Genomic DNA, 22278 nt, shown 5'->3' with positions numbered 1-22278 from the left:
CGGTGGTTCACACCTGTAATCCCAGCACTTTGGGACGCTGAGGCAGGCAGATCACTGGAGGTCAGGAGTTCCAGACCAGCCTGGCCAACATGGCAAAACCCCGTCTCTACTAAAAATACATAAATTAGCTGGGCATGGTGGCGTACACCTGTAATCCCAGCTATTAGGGAGGCTAAGGCAGGAGAATCACTTGAACCCTGGATGCGGAGGTTGCAGTAAGCCTAGATCGTGCCAGTGCACCCCAGCCTGGGCAACAGAGCAAGACTTCGTCTCAAAAAAATAAAAATAAAGTGAATGTTGATCAAATTTTTGTGGGGGATCAACTTTCTAAATGTCAAAGCAACATAAAAAGTCACAAGAAAACTGATTATGTAGCAAATAAATGGCACTGGAAACATACAACACATTATATTAACAATTAAATAATATTAAGTATTATGCCAGACAAAAGATTAATATTCTTTTGCATAAAGAACTCATACAAATTGGTAATGAGTATTGGGCATCACAGACAGATGGTGCAAATGAGCAAAGGACAAGCGAGCAAAGGGCATCACGGACAGACGGTGCGCTGAAGAGGAACCACAGTTCGCCAATATGTAGTTTGAAAACATGATTAGAGATTTAATTACAAAACATAAACATGAAACAAAATGTTATTTTCATCTGACAAATTGGCAAAAAGAATTTTAAGTGGCAATACCTCATTTAGACAAGGGTGAAATGAAATTGATACTCATATACACTGGTGAATCAACAATTTGGCAGCACAATCAAGAGAACCTTAAAATTGTGAACGCACTTTAACCCAGCATTACCACCTTTAGCAAGCTATCATAAGCCAGCCACCTGAATGGCAGATCACATTTGCCTTACCTGTCACCCTTCGTTCTATATTTCATTTCTTGCCTTGAAGCTGTCTTCCCTGCCTGGCTGTGTGCCTGATGAGAAGGAGCCTCTGTTTTCTTCCCAGCTGTCCCAGTGCTATGCGCAGGGCTTAGTATCGCAGGGCTTAGTAAGAATGATATTTGGTCAAAACTTTAGGCACAATAAAAAGGGAGGGTCTTGACTATCTAGCAATGAAAGATGGCTAAGTAAATTATCAAACACACATACAATGGAAAACATACATAAGAATGATGCAGGACATTCCATCTCAAAAAAAAGAGGATGCATATAAAAAGTTTCTAAATTGGATCTCAAAATGTTCATATTCTGATGTTAAGGGTAAAAAGAACACAAAATGGATATAGAACATAATTTCAACATGTAAACATAAATATATCTATTTTAAGATATACGGTCCTTCCTCGGTATCTGTGGGGACTGGTTCCAGGACCCCTGTGGATATTAAAATCCATGGATGCTCATGGCCTTGATATAAAATGGCATAGTATTTACATGTAACCTAGGCACATCATCGTATATACTTTAAATAATCTCTAGACTACTTAGAATACCTAATACAATGTAAACAGTCATTCTACTGTATTATTTAGGGAAAAGTGACAAGAAAAATCCGCGTATGTTCAGTGCAGATGCAGCCTTCTTAGGCCTAACTGCATAGTACCTGTCAGCAACAAGGTAACATTACCACCCATGATGAACCTGTGAAGGTGGAGGGCCGACTGTTCTATTATATTTGTGTGCCTTCAGAATAAAAAAATGAGAAGTCTAATAGGGGTACCATGAATAAACTGTGGCAAGTAAACCTCCCACACGGAGAGATTTGACAAGCAAGAAAACGTGCTTGTCTCAACTGGGTCACTAGATGAAAGGAGAATAAAGGCTTGCCCAAGAACGTGAACTACAAGTCAGTACTGAAGCTAGGTTGCGTGGTTGAATGAACCTCAGTGGAGAATTATTCAAAGCAGTCTCAGGTTGGTGGTGCCTCCAGATGGCTGACAAAAGCAAGTCAAAATGTCCTCTGTGAGAACTAGACCTCAGCAGGGACCAGCAGCGATCGTAAGTCACTATGGCAACATTAAAAACTAAAAATGTTTGCATCCTAGAATTGATGAAATAGGATCAGCAAAATCTTAACAGTGGCCAACTCAGTGGTGAGATTAATCAAAAGTATTTTTCTGTATTTGATATAACAGACATATTTAGCATTTGGGAAAGTAAAATAAATTTTCAGTTTTACACATATGGTGTCCTAGGTGAAATCATTTTGAAATATTACATCAGACTAGGGTGCCTAAATATGATTGCCCCTTCCTCTCTTCTTTTCGTCAACAGCAGAGCTATTCTAACAGCGAAATTCAATTAGTTCTCTCCCTATCATCTTGTGAAATTCAGTCATCAAAGAGAAGATAACTCTGATGGTCAGGTATACTACCTCAATCAGACTGTGAATGCATGTGCCAAGAGGGATGTCATCACTGTCATTAACATTTTTGAACACCTCCTATGTCCAAGATATTAGATAAAGCCTGACAAGAGGGCCCATTGCACAGAATTGTAAGTCTCTACTTTCGTTCATATATTTAATTGACAAGTATTTTTGGGCACTTATTAGGCACTAGGAATTTAAAGATAGACATTGTGGTTCGTAAGCCAGGATATACATACAAATGAAGACTGGAGAAGGCCATAGGCTTAAAGTTTGGAAATTTTGCTTTTCTGTTTATATAAAAAACTGATTGGGAGGGGAATTATGAGCTTATTTCCTGGTATATACACAGCTTGAGGGTATTAAATCTAGGATGTGCTGGGGGGTGGGGGTGGTGGAAAATGGCTATTCCTACAAAAGATCAGGACGACGAAGTCCCTCCAGGGAGAAAGAGAAAGTCCATCAGCCCTAAAGCCAATGGCTTTGGAAATTGTTTATTCTCTATGAACCTCTACTTTATATTTAAAAATAAAATTTTGAATGCCTCAACCTGAAAAGCTTTGGCTATGGCCTGATCCTCTGAAGCAGCGGGCTTTGGAATCCGGCTTGGAGTAGTTTGGATATAGCCTAGTCTGGTGTGCCTTTGAATGAGCCAGATAATGCCCTGGCCCTGGTGTTGGCTGGACCATGCCTGGGGCTCCCCATCTATTTCAGTGACTGTCTACATACTCCAGGGAGTGAGTGTTGAATGGTCACTTACTTGCCCTTATAAGCTTGCCCTTGTAAGGTCGGGGAAAGGCTGAACTAAATATGTAAATAATGAAAGTAGACCCTGTTCTTGGGGGTAAAATGCTGCATAAGTACATTATTGTTATATCATAGATTTTAGACTAGAAGTGGCAGCCTAGGGCAGTCACTGATTATCTCCTTAGGGATAGGGGTTACATCACATTATCATTGCACTGCTGGCATGTAGGACACGGAGGTTCATAAACATCCCCTGGAGTAACACCCAACACCTAGCTCTACTGGGTCCTTTTGCGAACAGGCAAACCGTGGAGCCTTGCTGAACCCTGGATGACCTGTGTACCTCCTTCTCTTGCCACCTCCTTCTTTCTTACTATTTTGACAACTATTCCTATTTTTATACACATCTCCTCTTAAAGAGTTACTCAGTTGCTAGATTTACCTCAAGGATTGAGGCATTTAAAATTTATTTTTAAATATAAAATGGGGGTTCACAGAAAACCCCTAATCAATTTCCAAAGCCATCAGCTTTAGAGCTGACTTTCCTCTTTCTCCCCTGAGCAACTTCCTTTTCCTGATCTTCTGAGGGAATATCCCTAACCCCACAAATGCTCCAGCACCTCCTAATTTAATACCCTCAAGTTGTATATATACCAGGAAATAAACTCATAATCTCCATCCTAATCAGTTTGTAATAGAAAAGGAAGAGCAAAATTCCCAAACCTTAACCCTATGGCCTTTTCAGTGTTTATTGATGAGTATATTGCAAACACCTGGGTAGCCAGGGCCCCTCTGCTTCACTCCGCTACTTAGAAGCAGCTTCTGCCACACATCCAGGATTATGTAATACATATCTGTCACGGTCCACAGGACCAGGGGACTTTAAAAAATAATGGTGACATAAAAACTCACAGTGGTAGCTATACCACGGAACCCTAGGTGAGAAGGCGCCTCCACCCGCACACAGGTGTATGGACGCAAGAATGAACGTTCCGGCCGCACGCGTCCCACACACGGACGTGCACACGGGCGCCTCCGAACAGGCTCGCGGTTCCTTCCCGAAGCCAGCTCCGCGGACGCCTGCTCTGGCTCCGTGGGAAAGGCGCCTCCGCGGCGGGGCCCCGGGCAGCGCCAGACCCGGCGGGCGGCGGCGGCGGCGTTGGCGCGGCCAGGCGAGGGGGGTTCCCGCAGCCCGCCCGCCCCGCCCCTCGCGCCCGCGGCTCCGCCTCGCCTCGCCATGGTGGAGCAGGGAGACGCTGCGCCGCTGCTGCGCTGGGCCGAGGGCCCCGCCGTCTCCCTGCCGCAGGCCCCGGAGCCGCAGGCGGGAGGCTGGGGCCGGGGCCGGGGCGGCGGCGGGGGCGCCCGGCCGGCCGCGGAGCCGCCCCGGAGGCGGGAGCCCGAGGAGCCGGCCGCCCCGGAGGTGCTGCTGCAGCCCGGGCGCCTGGAGCTGGGCGACGTGGAGGAGGACCAGGTGGTGGCCGTGTTCGTGGTCACCTTCGACCCCCGCTCGGGTGAGGGCCGCGCCGGGGCCAGGCGCGTGGGGGAGGGTCGGGGTGCCCCCGGGTTTTGGGGGCGCGGGGGAGGGGCTCGCTGCGCGCGCACGTGCCCTCCCGGCCCCGCACCCCGCACCAGGGCCGGCCCGGGGCTCCCGGGCTCGGGGAAGGGCGGGGGTCGGCCAGTCCTCAGCTCTCTCCCTCGGGGCGCAGCTGGGTGCTGGCGCGCGGCCTCTCGGAGCGGCCCCGAGGGCTTTGTTCCAGCCCCGCCGACCTCCTCTCCCCTCCCCTCCCCTCCTCTCCTCTCCTCTGAGTCCCAGCCCCATAGTGGTGTTCGCACTTCAGTGACAGGGCATCCGGTTTGTGGCCACGTTGGGTTTTGTTTTCTTTTCTTGGGGGCCAGAAGATTTTTCACGTTGAGCGGAGGAAACCCCCCGGGCGAGCGTCCTGAGCTCCCCGGGCGCCCCCCCTCCGTTCCCCCGTCCCCCGCTCCCCGCTCGCCCTAGCTCCCCGTCGCTTCCTCTGGGGTAACTTTCCTAGCGGCCAAGTTCACTTTCTCTGACTGCATTATTTTGAGGAATTAACGCCAGGAGCATTAAGGAATGGGGCTGAGGGATTCAGCTGAAGGCTGATTAAAGGAGAAGCCTCCCCGGATAGGCTGTCTTTCGGAGATGCTTGGAGAATTAAAGTCTTATCCCACATAATCTTAGCCTAACCACCCGGCAGGGGGGTGTGCGTTTTCCAGGTGAGAGTCCACGGGGAATAGAAAGTGGAAGAACGACCCTGAGCGCCCAGGAAGCCTTGGAGGGTCAGCTAGGGACTTCTGACACTGAGAGCGGCTCTGCTGTTCGGTGTTGGGGGAAGGAGGTGTCATCGCAGGAGTCGTGGTGTCAGGGCTTAAGGAAACCCAGGTGTGACTGTCAGTGTCTCCAGGGCAGCTGCTGGAGTGTGGAGTGCCTGTTCGTGCGGGAAAATATTGGCTGCTTTCTGGGATGAGGTGGGATGGAGTGGAGAAAAAAAGGGGTTAGGATCTGGAGAAGGGGAATCCGGTATGGCAGCTGATGATGGGTTTCAGACCGGTAACTTTGGGGTTCTCAGCTGTAGGACACAGGAAGAATGTGGGATTCACTGTGGAGCTCCATTTGCAGGGACAGAGTTTGTGGGGACAATTCAGGCCTTTGTGACTTCTGCTTGTTCCTTTGCCCCATTTCCATGGCTTTCAAACTTTTTTGACTGACCTATCATGTGAAGTTAATTTTACATCACAAGCAATATGCTCACATACATACAGTACTTATGTAACTGAAATAGACATTTCATGAAGTAGTGCTGACTCCTTCTACATGTAATGCATTCTTTTTTTTCTCTGTCTCTTTTTTTTTTTTTTTTTTTTGAGACAGTGTCTCACTCTGTTGCCTAGGCTGGAATGCAGTGGCTCTTTTCTTTTTTTTAAGTGTTCATCACACATGCTGGTTGACTTGCATTTGAGATTCCTAGATACCAATAGTTTGAAAAATATTGGTCTTTTTTGACCAAAGTAACCCATAATGCTAGACAAAAACCAATACTTTGTAACTAATCATATTGCTTATACCATACCCCATCATTTACAGGTAAACAGCTACCAGCATTTGACTTATCCTGGGAAATATTTCAGAGTAACTAGAAGGAATGGAAAGAGCACATTCACACGGTCTGATTTAGTATTGGTAGCTCCAGTGGTGGAGTCTTAGGGAGGGGAAAGAGCAAAGAAGTTTTATACTAATTACAGACAGAGTGGATAATACTGATAATTGATCAGTTATTGATATGGGCCAATTGGTATCTATAAATTGATAAAAGCACCAGAGGGCTAGTACCTGCCCCCATTCCTTGTCAGTCACAGGCAGTGAGCATGGCTTTGTGAATTTGTGTATACAGAGTGTGTGTGTGTGTGTGTGCATGAGAGTGATGGTTTTCAGACTAAGGCTACTGTGCAAAGAAGGGATTGTAACAGATATTTAGACATTTTGTGCAGGCATTTTACTATAATGCTGTTTGATTTATTCTGATCACTGCTCTGTAATTTGATGATCATTTATACCCAATTTATAAATGAGGGAACATACCAGGGATGGTTAGGTAATTTCGGAATATTAAGTAGCCAATAAATACTTGACTGTAAGTCCTGTTGTCTTTCTAGTATACTATGCTGCCTGAACCCCTGCTCCCTGGCATCTGATCCTTACTTATCCAGGGATGGAGGAGGAAGGAGGGAGGAAGAGAGAGCGCAGTGTGAGAGGGAGCACTTGTAACTTTGTGTTTTTTTTTTTTTTTTTTTTTTGGTGGGGGGAAAGCAGTCCTTTACTGACCATAAATGTGTTTGTCTCTTTTGTCATCTATCCTAGTCCTAAATGGCACTTTGCATCCTGTAAAAATACTCTGATAGACCTTGTACCATATAATTTTATTTTATATATATCTTAAAAGTAGGAGATGTAGTGAATGAATGCTACTGAGCTTCTGAGGGCCTCAAGGTTAGCACTAGGACAGGGCCCTCAGAGAGTGCCTGATGTACCCCTTGTGTGATGGTTCCGGTGGCGTGAGGCCCATAGTGGTACAGTGAGCTGGAAGCATCACTGGCCTAGCATCTTCCCCCCTTTACTGCTGAGGCAGATCTGCTATTTGTTCCTATTTAGTATTGACCCACCCAGACTTTTGCCCCACCTTCGCCTGTGTTGCCAAAAGCGGTAAAGTGAATATTGACTTCTTTACCAAAATTAGAGCATATTTTAGAAGTTCTTACATAGGTGTGATTTGTCTGCTGTTTAGTTTCTCTCACTGGCCTGCCTGTTTAGCCACTTCCCCATGTCTCTCCCACCTGTGTCCTCAGTTTCCACTCCTAGGAGATCCTTCCTCCCCCCACCCCACACCCACCTCAACCCTCCGCCACCCCATCACTTACTGCCCAGGCCATGGCATTATGTGCATCTTCCCATGTAATGTGGGTAACTGTTGGCATGTGTCCAAATCAGTGTATGTGCATGAGAGGGAGAGTGTAAAAGAGGGAGAAGAGAATTCATAGCTGTACATTCATTAGGAAGTAGAGTAAGAGGGAAAAGGAGGGGTGGATCCTTGTTAGAAAGGGTGTGTGTGTGTGTTTGAGCAGGAATATATGCAGTGATTCTCTAAGATGTGGAAATAAGAGTAATCCTTTTGCACTTTTAGATACAAGTTTTGGAAAGCTAGGCTGGCCATCTGTGGGAAGAATCAGAGAAAGAGTCTTAAAGCTTATTTCCATCAGACTCATGGATTGAAAATTATGGTTGTTGAGTCTACAGATGACTTAAGAACTAGGAGCTTCAGTTTCAAAGTGAGGCTTACACATACACTCAGTCCTCATCTGGAGCTGGGGGCCCTAGGATGGTGGTGATGATCATCTGGGCCACAAAGCTGCTATTGAAACCAGACCCGGATGCTAACTCTGCAAGCTGGGTGGAAGATGTTGGAAGCCAGAATATTGCTGTTTCATTTTGTTCAACCCCATGATTTAGAGCCTTGATTTTAATTTTACTTCATTATTTGGGCTTCTAGTAAAATGTTCTTAGTCTGCTTAATTAAAGGAGAGGATATCGTCACACTTGGGGAACGTCCCTGCCCCCAGATGGTGGCAAGAGTGGTATCACCGTGTGGCTGAGGACTTGTGTGTGGGCAGGATGGAGGCCGATGAAACTTTGAACATACAATGTCTGGACATCTGTGCATCTGCCTCATTAGACTGTTCCTTTATAAGAGATTCACTTTACACTGCTGCGTTTAGAGTTTTATTGTGGGTGTCTGGGAGAAATCCCTGTGCTCCGTGTGTTTGTATTGGGGCAGCTTGCAAAAGGAGGGATAAGGTGAGAGGCAGATCACCTGCTGAGGTTTTCAAGATGTTTCTTCCTTTCTTCTTGGGAATGAATTTCTACCTGTTCCTCCCTCAGCCTCTAGCCAGTGCCCAGATTACATCTAAACACCTATTTAATTTAATGTATCTGAGCGCTTCTATGTTTATGTCACATGAGTATATTTAAAATCACACACACTAATATTAATCTCTGTGGATTCCCTGTATAGTCTATGAAACATAAGCATTTTTTTTAAACAATGGAGATGATGGAGACCCAGTGAGAACAGGGCTAGGTCTGGTGTCTGAGGCACCACTTGGAACGCTGCCCAGGTCATCTGACTCGTGGCAAATAATAAATGGCTCCAGCAATGGGTGGGAAAGTGACAAAGTAGAATGCGAATGGAAAATTTGGAGGACAATTTTAAGATGCAAAGAGCAGTCGTAAGCATGGACAGCTCAAATGCAGGCAAAGAAAAAGGCTGTTCTGATATCCGGCCAGAACGTCTCGCAGGAAGAGAAACTCTGTCATGTCGCCATCCCTCCCCTTTATTTCCACCAAATGCCAGTGGAATACAGTTGTGGTTCATTTGCTTAATCCCACCCTGGCAGAATCTTTCCCAGGCTATTGGTGATTCACCTGCTTGTGGTTTTCAGGGAGAAATCAGTTTGTAGCCATCTGCTGTGAAGTCAGTTTCTTCTCTTGAAAATTGAGGAGGGGAAAATAAAAATGGTAATTGTAATACCCACCACCTCCTGAGTGCCTGCTGTGTGCCAAGGACTGTGCCACATGTTTCAACGACCTGCCTCTGATCCTCCCGACAGGCTTCACCATAATCACGAGAAAAACAGGTGCACAGAGCCATTAAGTTGTCTAAAGTTAGGGCCAGAGCCCAAGTCTACCTGCACCCCTTATCCACACCACACCACCACCCAGTGGAGAATGATATGGGATCTGTGAAATGGAAGGTCTTTCTTTGTAAAGTGAATGCATTGGAATTCAGCCATGGATTGGCATATAGCTGACTTTAAATCAGCAGGATTAGCTTCTTCCTGACTCAGAATTCTTTATCCTGATGCTTTTCTCTTTGCTTTGGATGTGCTCTCAACCTAGGTGGTTTTAAGACTGTTTCAAACCGTGTAAGACCCAAAGTCAACTCACATGGGTTATTTACTTTTCTGGCGTTAGGGTCTGAACCAAATACTCTTTGGAGGTTTCCACCTGTGGGATCTGGTGGCCCCTTTAGGTGGTTATGTGAAAGGAATGTATTGTTGGGACCTAGAATACTCTTGGATTCTTGCCTTTATTCCTGAAACAGGATTTGTTTTGACTTCCTGATTACAATCAGGGCATATGTATACACAGATGGGAAGAGGCCCGTGGAAAGAGTAAAACCTCAGGCACGTGCGGGGGTGGGAGTTCCACTCCTGAGGTCAGAGGAGCTGGAGGAGGATCTCCACCTGAGGCAGTCTCTGGATAGGAAATGAAGAGCTGAGGAAGAAGTGCTTGCTTGGGAGCTATCTAACAGAGGAGGAAGAAGAAATTCACATATTTCCTGTTAAAAAGAGATTGTTTTGGTTCAAGATCATTGCTTTCTCTATTTTAAATATTTTGAGGTGAACTTTCTAGCAGGCAGCAGTTACTGCAGTTAATGTCCAATCTCCCTAGGAAATAGTGATGAATTTTAAGACATCTGGGGGTTTGGTCATTTCTCATTTAAACAGAACTAGTTTTGGAAGACAGAGGCAGTGGTCAACCTAGATAGGACAGCCTACATCTGGCCTAGCCCATGGGCTTATAAAACCCCAGCTCTGGGAGGCCCTGGTGCACAGAGCTGTCAGGCTGACCTTCGGAGCTGTGGAGTGGCAGAGTTCAGACCATCTGTATGTCCTCAGCCAGGTGCGACACTGGCCTTCTGGCTTTCCCTGGGTAACTGAGCTGCCAGCCTCATAGTCGGTTAGTCCAAGTTCCTTTAAACACAGACATATTTGCCTTTGCATGAGTTCAGCACCTGGCAGGCACCCTGCTGCCAAGTTGTGCTCCACCAATATTTGTTCAATGACCAGCTGAATGTACACAATGCATATTGCCACATTTGTGCCTCCCGTGGTCATGTGAATCCCTCCTCAGAAGTTGTCTTTGCAGTAGAGGCTAGGAAGTGCCTGTAAGTACCTGTAATAGGCCCAAGTCATGGTCCAAGATGAGAAAGGACACAGAGATGGAAGGAGAGCAAGTTAGGGGAGAAAAAGGCACTTGTCAGTGGCAATTCCTCTCTTTGATGAACTATCCGTGAGATGACCTCTTCTGTTGAATTTTCCAGGCCCCAGCTCCCTGGCTGAGTTCTTAATACAGTGAGGATATCTGGAAAACCTAAAAGCATGGAATGTGAAGACTGAGCCTGGGATAAGTAGCAGTCAGGATGAGTTTCTTTCTGATATTAAATGGCATCCCATAAGGATTACTAATTATGCAAAATCACTTTCCATTAAGCCTCCTCAAATTCCATATGTAAGCTGGTTTTCATTTGTAATGTTTCTGTAGGATAGCCTCAAGCCCTGATAGCGCTTCATTCCCTATTATCTGTGGTACATTGCCTCAATTATTTTTGGCTTTTGCAAAGGCCTTTATGCTCTCCTTAGGTTTTTTGACATTGCTATTATTTCAATTATTTTCCCCAATTTGTAAGTTGAAATGTTTTGAAAAGTTGAAAGAATAGTACAGTGAAAACCTGTATGTCTTTCACTTAGAGTCCCAGTTTATTGACATTTTGCCCCATTTGCTTTATTCTTACATAGTCACTTCCCTGTAACATGAAATATGTGTTCCAAAAATCACTGTGCGACAAAAAAATCATGAAGTAAAAATCACAGGGCTTATGAGAAAAACTTTGTCAGTGGCACATTTTTTTTTAAAAGATAGGAACCTACCAAAAACTACAGGACAGTTTTGCATATGATAAATGGTTAAGAAATACATACTCAGTAAATGTGGAACTGTACCTTTAAAAGACCTGGTGTTTGTATCTGGAGGTGAGTGCTGAAAGGATTGAGCCTGTGAATTACTATGTGTGATGGGAGGGGGGCTGTCTGAAATCAGAGGCAAAACTGTGATGCTAGAGGTGCATGGCATGGCCCAGAACGAGGTGACCTGAGGTAGCAGGTAGAAGCTTAAGGTGGGTGTGTTTTGTATATTCCGACATGGCTTGATTCAGCTGGGTGTAGTTTTCCACATTGACTTTGTGTTTTTTATGATTGAAATCATGCATAAGCAAATGTCAGATTCCCTAATACGTGGATTGCTTTGGAACAGATTCGACAAGCATTATAGCAGAACTGACTGTGTGTAGAGATATAAATAGACTTTTCTTTTTTTGCTGAACTATTTGAAAGTAAGTTGTGGATGTAATGGCATTTCATTTCTAAATTATTCAGTATGGGCTGGGCATGAATATGTATACCAACGCCTGTAATATCAACACTTTGGAAGACAGAGGCGGAAGGATTTCTTGAGGCCAGGAGTTCAAGACCAGCCTGGGCAACATGGTGAGACCTCACCTCTACAAAAATTTAAAAAATTAGCCAGGTGTGGTGGCACATGCCAGCAGTCCCACCTGTTTGGGAGGTTGAGATGGGAGGATCATTTGAGCCCTGGAGTTAGAGGTTATAGTGAGCTATGATTGGGCCACTGTACTCCAGCCTGGGTAACCCTGTCTCTTAATAAAATAAAATAAAATAAAATACTTCAGTATAAATCGCCTAAGAAGAAGGCTGTTTTTCTACATTACCATAGTATCATTGCCACTCTTAGGGCAGTTAATTTAGGTTAATTCATCAATTAGGGTTTTTTAAATAATATATTTTGTTTTTTAGAGCAATTTTAGTTTTACAGAAAAATTGAGCAGAAAGTACAGAGTTCCCATATACTACCTCCCCCTCACTCATACACATATAATTTCCCTTTATTAACATCTTTCATTAGTGTGGTATATTTGTTATAATCGATGAACTAATATTGATACATTATTGTTTATTTAAATCCATAGTTTGCATTAAGGTTCACTGTTGTACAGTTCAGTGGGTTTTGAAAAATGCACGATGTTATGTATCCACCATAACAGTATCATACAGAATAGTTTCACTGCCCTAAAGATCCTATGCTTGACCTATTCATCCCTCCCTTCCTATTGATCTTTTTATTGTTTCTATAATTTTGCCTTTCCCAGAATGTCACATAGTTGAAATCATACAGTATGTATCCCTTTCAGGCTGGCTTCTCTTATTTAGCGACATGCATTTAAAGTTCCTTCATGTCTCTTCATGGGGCTTGATAGCTCATTTTTCTGTATGGCTAAAGAGTATTTCATTGTATGGATATCTCACGTTTTGTTTATCCATTCACCTATGAAGGACATCGTGGTTGTTTTCCAGTTTTGGGCCATTGTGAATAAAGCTTCTGCAAACATCTGCATGCAGGTTTTGTGTGGATGTAAGTTTTCAGCTCATTTGGATAAATACAAAGGTGCATCGTTGCTGGGTCATATGATAATAATATGTTAGTTTTGTAAAAAACTGCCAAACTGTCTTTCAAAGTGGTTGTGCCATTTTATATTCCCACCAGCAATGAATTCCTGCTATCCCACATCCTCATCAGCATTTGGTGTTTTTGATGTTTTGAATGTTAGCCATTCTGATATGTGTGTCATGATATCTCATTGTTGTTTTAATTTGCAACTGGTAATAAGCATATGAAAAAATATTCAACATCGTATGTCATTTGCCATCTGTGTATCTTCCTTGATCAGGTGTCTGTTCAGATCTTTCACCCTTTTAAAAAGTTGGATTGTTTTCTTATTGTTGAGTTTTATGAGTTCTTTGTGTATTTTAGATAACAGTCCTTTATCAGATATGTGTTTTGCAAATATCTTCTCTCAGTCTGTGGCTTGTCTTTTCATTCCCTTAATAGTGTCTCTCATAGATCAGAAGTTTTAAATTTTAATGAAGTCCAGTGTATCCATTTTTCCTTCATGAATTGTGCTGTTAGTGTTATATCTAGAAACTCATTGCTAAACCCAAAGTCACCCAGATTTTTCTCCTGTGTTATCTTCTAGAAGTTTTATAATTCCGCATTTTACATTTTGGTTTACATATTTTAAAAAATTATTATTATTTTAGAGGCAGGGTCTCACTCTTTTGCCCGGGTTGGGATGCAGTGGAGTGAGCATAGCTCCTTGCAGCCTTCAACTCCTGGGCTCAAGTGATCCTCCCACCCCAGCCTCCCAAATAGGTAGGACGACAGGCACACACTACCATGCCTGGCTAATTTTTTTTTTTTTAATTTTTTGTAGAGACAGGGTCTCGCTATGTTACCTAGGCTAGCTACTTCCCATATTGAATAAATTTTTGTGAAAGGGGTAAAGTAGGTGTCTAGTTTCATTTCTTTGCACGTAGATGTCCACTTGTTTCAGCACCATTTATTGTAAAGACTATCTTTTCTCCATTGTATTGCCTTTGTTCCTTTGGCAAAGATTACGTGATTAATTTGTGTGGGTCTGTTTCAAGGCTGTCTATTCTGTTCCATTAATCTATTTGTCTGATAGTTCACCAATACCTACTCTCTTGATTAATTTTATATAAGTCTCGAAGTTGGGTGCACTGTTCGTCTTCCAATTTTATTGTTCTTCAGTATTATGTTGGCTATTTGGGGTCTTTTGCCTTTCCATGTAAGCTTTGGAATTAACTTGTCAATATCCACAAAATAATTTGCTGGGATTTTGATTGGAATTGCATTGAGTCTATAGCATAAGTGAATGGGAAATCCCCTGTGCTCAAATTGCTCTCAAGTACATGTGTTGCATTGACATAAATCCAGTAAGTGGTAAAAGTAGAACTGACTATATACAAATATGGATATGCCTTTTTTTCCTGAACCATTTGAAAGTAAGTCACAGATATGATAATATGTCACTCCTAAACGTTTGAGTATTAACCTTCTGAGGATAGGAACATTTTCCTATATAACTACAATATTATTACTATTTCTAAGGTAATTAACACTAACTCATCAGTTTTTTAAAACACATGCGTGCCCTTAATAAATCTGTTTTTTTTAAATACCTATTCTGTCCTGTGCAAGGCATGATTCTATATAGAAATGTGAAGACAAGGAAAATTCCCACCTTGTAAAAGTTCACAGACTTCTGCAGAGACAGACATCGAAGACATGATTATGATATGTAGAGATAAGGGCCATAGTAGCTCTACCTGCTTTCCTTTCATTCAAGGAGTTGTCAGCAGGAATGTGCTTGCCATGGGATAAGGATACCTCTCCCCAGAGTGGTGTTCTGGAGCCTGTGCCCTGTTCTTTGATTTGTCAGCCTCTAATGGATCTTTCTTCCCAACCCAGAAGGGCTTATGTCCACCTAGAAGTGAAGGATGTAACTAACAGTATGTCATTCTCTCCCTCTGTTCCTTTCTGTTTCTGTGCAATTAGATTTGATAGGCACAGAGGAGCAAGGAAGAGGGTTTGAGAACCAGGCTAAGGAATGGGGACTTTATCTTCTAGGTCAGCTGTACTAAGTAGGACATAGGCTGGACATGAATACTAGAAGCCCAAATCAACAGTGGCATGATCAAGATAGGAGTCGATTTGTTTCTCATGTAACAATCAGGTGATAGCAGCCTAGGGCTAGAACACTGGCCCAAATCTCCAGGGTCATCCAGGGACCTAGACCCACGTTGACTGATGGCTCCAGCATCCATCCCCTCTGTGATACGATGCTACATCCACATTCCAGGTAGCAGGGTGGAGAAAGGGGCAGTGTGCTCCTTGCCTTTCAGGCACCTTCGGGAAGTGGTGCACCTCACTTCTGTCCACATGACACCAGAATTCACTCATGAAGGTACTGAGAAACATAGCCTTCATTCGGGAGACCATGCACCAAGCTAAAACTAGCAGGTTCTGATTCATATAAGAAGGGAAGAGTGGATATGGAAGGACAGCTTGCACACCTGATATACCTGTATTTCTTTTTTTAAAAAAATACCTTCTATAAAATTAGTCTCTTAAGATACTCCTTTAAAAAAGATTTAAGATACTCCTTTAAAAAAGATAATTTGGGGAAACATTAAGCACTGTATTGATCTCATGGAGATTCATGATGCAGAGTGGCTTATTAAAGGCTCTGAGAAGTTCTGCAATAAAGGAATGTGTCTAGCTTTGTTTAAGCTAAGATAATTTGGCCAAAAACACACACATTTCACAAAATTTTGTTTTCTTTTTTGCAGAAGCCCTATTAACATAAGCTTAGGAAATACTACCTTGGGAATCATTGAAAGTGTCTTAGTTTGCAGTGATGCAAACATTTTTAAAGCAATTCTATTCCTAGGGATGTAGTCAGTAGAAATGTGCATATTGTGTTGGTCAAAGTTCAATCAGAGAAACAGAAAAACTAGGAGATACACAAAGGAATTTGTTGCAGGGATTTGGTTTTATGCAACTGTGGGAGCTGTTAGACAATCTATATAAGGCTATTCTTTGTGTCTGATGTCGGAGTTTGAAGTCTACTGGGCAGACAGTTATGAAGGAAGAGAGTAAACTTGTGAAGAAGAGGAGAAGGAGGAGGAAAAGGAAGAATAAGAAGCTGAAACTCATGAAGATAGATGGGAACGTGGATCAGGCTGTTACTGTATCCAGCTTTGGTGATGTGGGTTTCCTAAGGAGAAGCTGATGCCCTTTATTATGGAACTAAACATACGCCTGGCTTAGGAGTCAGAGAAACTGAAGGAAGATCGAGGGATGGTGGCTGCAGCATCATCAGGGCTGGCTGCTGCCCCTCAACACTGTAGTGAGCCTGCAGAGAAGCAACTATGCAGTGGACCTTCTGCACTGACCTTACAGATGCAAACATAACATGGCTACTGATTCACTTCCAAATCTCAGCTGGAAACATACAAAGAAGGGAATTCTGAGAAGGATAGTTCAGCCCAACCAGGTCAATACATTACAATGCCACTTTATGCTATTTCAGCAGATGACAAATACAGGATTGTTTACAGCAGTGCCCGTTGCTGTAACTTCAAATTGGAAGTAACCTAAATGTGCATCACCAGTTATTAAGCAGGTAAACTGCTGCATGCATATAATAGAAGTAATAGATGAACAAACTATTGCTACACACATCAGCATGGATGACGTAAAAGACATAAAAGAATACAAACTATAATTACATTTGTGGAAACTCAGAAGAGGCTAAGCTAATTCATGAGAGAGGGTTAATGACTTGGAGGCTCTATGACAGAGGTTTCTGATGTACAAATAATGTTCTTTCAGCTTCTTGATCTGGGTGTTACTTACACAAGTATGTTTACTTTGGGAAAATCCATTGAGTTGTACTTTGTGCACTTTTCTTTTTTTAAAATTTTAAGTTCCAGGATGCATGTGCAGGATGTGCAGGTTTGTTACATAGGTAAATGTGTGCTGTGGTAGTTTGCTGCACCTCTCAACCTATCACCTAGGTATGAAGCCTTGCATGCATTAGCTATTTATTCTAATGCTTTTTCTTCCCCTTCCCCGCCGACAGGCCCTGGTGTGTGTTGTTCCCTTCCCAGTGTCCATGTGTTCTCATTGTTCAGCTCCTGCTTATGAGTGAGAACATGCAGTGTTTGGGTTTCTGTTCCCATGTTAGTTTGCTGAGGATAATGGCTTCCAGCTCCATCCATGTCCCTGCAAAGGACATGATCTCGCTCCTTTTTATGGCTGCGTAGTAGTCTATGGTGTATATTTACCACATTTTCTTTACTAGTCTACCATTGATAGGCATTTGGGTTGATTCCATATCTTTGCTATTGTGAATAGTGCTGCAATAAACATCTTTGCACTTTTCTATACTTATGCTATACTTCAATATAACATTTGGGTAAATAAAGTTTTAAGACACTGAGTAGTCGTGGGCAGGCTGGGTTGCAGGAAAGAAGCTAAGTTTGAGCTAGCTGAACCCTGTAATGTGTGGCATGTGGGTAAACAAGGCAGTAAGTATTAGAAGAAGCAGGTTGGTTGAGCATGAGGAGGACAGAGCCTATCGAGGGTCATTGTAGCTCTGTCCCAGACTGTCCCTTTCCTCTGCTGACCATGTACTGCCGCTGTGAAGGGTTAGGAGTGTGTACACAGAGGCCCAAGCAGGGGCTCTTATCGCTGGCATGCATCAGCAGAATCGCCCTCTGCAGGGCAGGGAAGATGGTGATTCTGTAGACCTAGGGTAGGCCTGGCACCTTTTAAAGCTCCCTAGCTGTCCTGATGCATTCCATAGGAAAAAAAACCACTGGACTGTGGAGGTAATAAACATGGATGGTAGGGGAAAATATAGGAAAGCGTGGGGGAACTTGGTGCTTAAAAAGCTCATCTTATCCCCAAGGTCAGCCCTCTTTCTTTCTGAGTGCTTTTTCTTATCTTTGACCCTGACAAACATAACATAGTTCGAGGCTTTCTGTTTTATGAACTCTTAATCCCTTTTTCATGCTTTTCACTTTAGTGAATTGACTAAATGATCAGAATCATGATTCCTCTTTTGAAAATAAACTATTTGAAAGTGACTTGGGCTGTTGAGTGTGAGATTCGACAATGCTCTATGATATCTACCATGTCCTGAGACTAGATTGTATATTCTCTGATGCCCTGAACAGTTATCTTAAAGCGTTGTTTGGCTGGGATTATTGATGATTTTTCTAATGCCTAAGCAAATTAGGATTTGGGGTGTTAATAAGAAGTTTGTTCTGAAATGAAATCTCACAAGTAACTTAGTGTTTTGCTTTAAACCCTTTTGAATATGCATGAAAACAACAGGGAGTCCAGATGACACTGCTATTGTGTAGTTCCCTGATTCCCGCAGCCCGAGGCATGCTTGTACTTTTAAAATCCTACTTTGGCCTGGAGCGGTGGCTCACGCCTGTAATCCCAACACTTTGGGAGGCCGAGGCAGGTGGATCACCTGAGGTCAGGAGTTGGAGACCAGCCTGGGCAACTTGGTGAAACCACATCTCTACTAGAAATACAAAAAAAAAAAAAAAATAGCTGGACATGGCTTGGTGCGGTGGCTCACCCCTGTAATCCCAGCACTTCGGGAGACTGAGGTGGGTGGATCGCGAGGTCAGGAGATCGAGACCATCCTGGCTAACACGGTGAAACCCCGTCTCCACTAAAAATACAAAAAATTAGCAGGGCGTGGGTGGTGGGTGCCTGTAGTCCCAGCTACTGGGGAGGCTGAGGCGGGAGGATGGTGTGAACCTGGGAGGCGGAGCTTGCACTGAGCCAAGATCGCGCCACTGCACTCCAGTCTAGGTGACAAGAGTGAGACTCCATCTCAAAAAAAAAAAAAATTAGCCGAGTGTGCTGGTATGCACCTGTAATCCCAGCTACGTGGGAGGCTGAGGCAGGAGTATCGCCTTGAACCTGGGAGGTGGAGCTTGCAGTGACCCGAGATTGTGCCACTGCACTCCAGTCTGGGCGACAAAGTGAGACTCAGTCTCAAAAAAAAAAAAAAAATCGCACCTTATCCTCTGTTATAACATTGATCCCACTGTACTGTAACTGCTGATCTCTTCTAGTTCTCCTCATTTCTTTCTGAAATCTAATCTCACTGAGGTCAGGGACTTTGTATCTCCAGCATCTAGCTCAGGAGAAACTGAATAATCAATGATGAGTGAATGAGTCCCAAAATTCTGGAAGCAAATATCATTGTCCCTTGAAGAAGGACCTCACTTAGAGAGGAGAGAGAGGGGGAGGGAAACAGAGTTACGTTGGTCAGAGAGGTAGGAAAAGCATTAAAATAGTATTCTATCATGGAAATCTAGGAAAAAGAGGAGAAATGTTTGAGGAATTAGCAAATGCTACCTAGAGGTAAATGAGAATGAGAATTTAAAAAATGTTTTGGGATTTTTCCCAGTCATTAGTGGCTATAGATAGAATCAAGATCTCAAGGGATTAAGGAGAGAACACAAGATAAGGAAACGAGGGCGGAAGGTTAAAAAAACATGGAGAGAAGTGAGGCCGCAAAAGACAGACTTGAAAGTGGCTGAGCAGAATGACAGAATCAAAGGCAGCATCCTCATGAGGGAGGAGAACAGTGTTTGAGGGCAGAGATGGGAGGTTCCTTTAGTGTCCATCTCCACATCCTCTGGCGTCACCCCTGCCGGTGATGGAGGAGCTGAGCTCTGAGCATCTCGCTGGTCTGTGTCAGGCTGAGTCAGCAGTCGGTTTATTGAAAAACCATGTGTGCTAAGCCCTGTACTAACCCATTTTCTTTGAATGATGTTGTTTCTTTTAACTCGCATCTTCCTTTTCCTACAGGAAACATGGTAGAATGGTGCTTACCTCAAGATATTGACCTCGAAGGTGTTGAGTTCAAGTCTATGGCCAGTGGGTCCCATAAAATCCAATCTGATTTCATGTAAGTACTTCTGAACTGGAGTCTCTTCGTACCATTCCCCCTGCCTCCACACTTTCCCCAAAGCAGAAGGGCTCTTATCAGGAGCTCTTCATGTGCTGTGTGTAAATGCCTTGAAAATACATGGATAGTTTTGTGTTCACATCATTTTTCTAGTGAGATGTCTAGCTTTCATCAGGTTCTCAATGGGCTTCATGACCTGTAAATCTTAAGAATCTCTGCCTGTAGAGGTTCTGTCACTTTCTCGGAAATTACATGGACCTCACCTGAGGTTTGGTTTTAATGAGAGTGCACAGTTTCAGCCCCGTGTGAGTTAACAGAGGACAGCTATGTGTTCAACCTTGAAATTCCAGCTTTAAGTAAGGCCATTTTTTAGTCCTGTGTAGTGGGGCATTCAGAGAGTTTTGTGAGAAGGAACAATGGAAAGAGCTTAAGGGTAATGAAGTGGCTTTAATCTCCTCATGGGGCTGAATTCATGACTGATACAAGTGTGAGAAAGAGGAGGAAATAAAATGGCAGCTCAGTGAAAAATATCAGAGCCTCAGGAAGTAAGGGAAGAATCACTGCGGTTTATGCTGCAAAAGAGAGTCCTAGTTCCAGAGGAGTCTGAAGAGGAATGTTGGTTCTGCTTCTCCCATCCAAGTCATTAGTTGTAGTGCAGGAGAGAAGAGACGTGTCCATGATCGTGGGCAGCTGAGCGGCAGGCTTGCCACGGACTAAGTCCCAGCTCCAGCCGAGTGACCCTTGGCAAGTTATGTAATCTCTTCAAGCCTTGCTCGTCTCATCAGTGAGGTCACATGGCTTGGCCCACTTGTTTTCTTGAGGCTGAGCTTTGTCATTGACAGCCCCGAACACAGTTCATTTGTTTTGTTTAGGATTGCATCTCAAAATTCCTCTCTGATCTTGAGCCACACTACGTATTTGGTCTCTTCTAGCTATTTCCGAAAGGGGCCCTTCTTCGGCCTGGCCTGCTTTGCCAACATGCCCGTGGAGAGTGAGCTGGAACGTGGCGCGCGGATGAAGTCTGTGGGCATCCTCTCTCCCTCCTACACACTGCTTTACCGCTACATGCACTTCTTGGAGAACCAGGTTCGGTACGTGGCTTCCGTGCATGTGCAGGGAGGCAGCAGGATCCACCAGCTGGTGCATATGGCACGAGCCCTCGGAGACAGCACTTGCGTGCCAGAGCAGCAGATGTCTTTCCAAGAACATCCATGGCGATGTTTCACGCCTCGGATGGTGTCCTTTCGTTTCAGCCAACGTCCTGCATGATGAGTCTTTACTCTATAATGAAAAGCTGGGGTATATTCTGCCTTCAGTTTGGATTTAATACTGCCATCACTTTTTAAAATTAAGTCATTTGTTGACGGGTACATGATCTTTGTTTATGCAAAGCCGCAATAGTTACCTCCTTGCGTCAAGTAGGCAAAGAAATCCTAAACTTTTTAAAAGCCTACTCCTTTTATTATTGGGATTCTTACTATGATTGGGATAATAGAAAGATAACTTAAACATATATATATATATATTTTTTTTTTTTTGGTAGAGACAGGCTCTTACTATATTGCCCAGGCTGGTCCTGAACTCCTAGAGTCAAGTGATCCTCCTGCCTCAGCCTGCCAAAGAGCTGAGATTATAGGCGTGAGCCAAGGTGCCTGGCATAGGAAGAGAATTTTTAACAGAAGCAGCAAAATGATTAGTTACTTTACATTTTTTTCATCATGCAAGTAACCTTATTACATTTCAGATTTTGAGGGGAAAATTTATCCCTAATCCCTGAAGCACTGATAAAATGTTACCACTTCTTTTCTGTGTATGTGTGTATGTTTAAAATATATATTTGGCATCATACAATATATATCCTTTTTTATAGTCTATACTTTTAAAATTTATCACTATGTAAACATTTCTATGCAACATTATTGTGATCTTCAGCTTTGAAAGCATGAACTTTATTGTTTGTGGAAAACACATGTTTATTATTTTAAAATTTATATGAAACTACAAAGGATTTTTAAAAATCCTCTCATATATTAACACTCACAGATATCCATTGACAATATTCCATGAATGCGATTCTGGAATACAAATATCTTTACAAAAATAGGATTAATATTTTATGGATTTAATTTTCTCAAATAGCAGGCTGTGTTAATGAAATATATTAAACATAATTTTACTTATAACTTCAAGTAAATATTTTTTCACAGTAAGATATACTATTCCTTGAGATATTCCTCCAAAATTAAGAAAAACGATTATGAAAAACGTGACAATATGATGTCAGTACTTTACTGAGAAACAATATATAAACATTAAAATTGATCAGGAATGGTGGCTCACGCCTGTAATCCCAGCACTTTAGAAGGCCAAAGAAGATCAATTTAGGAGGATCAGTTG

General features: G+C 43.2%; 1 protein-coding gene across 1 annotated transcript in view; it reads left to right on the top strand.

Annotated features, from left to right (window-relative positions):
- Positions 1-4303: 4303 nt before the first annotated feature.
- The window catches only part of DENND11 (DENN domain containing 11), a 45104-nt gene continuing 27129 nt past the window's right edge, over positions 4304-22278 (top strand). The window contains exons 1-3 of the mRNA XM_054493757.2: positions 4304-4593; positions 19782-19881; positions 20814-20972. Of these exons, the coding sequence (XP_054349732.1) occupies positions 4320-4593; positions 19782-19881; positions 20814-20972 (533 nt within the window). The 5' untranslated portion in view covers positions 4304-4319. The remainder of the gene's footprint in view (positions 4594-19781; positions 19882-20813; positions 20973-22278) is intronic.

Source organism: Pongo pygmaeus, chromosome 6 (assembly GCF_028885625.2).
Source record: "Pongo pygmaeus isolate AG05252 chromosome 6, NHGRI_mPonPyg2-v2.0_pri, whole genome shotgun sequence".
Classification (NCBI taxonomy): Eukaryota; Metazoa; Chordata; class Mammalia; order Primates; family Hominidae; genus Pongo; species Pongo pygmaeus.
The sequence above is the reverse complement of the archived record's forward strand: the minus strand, read 5'-3'. Positions and strand labels throughout refer to the sequence as shown.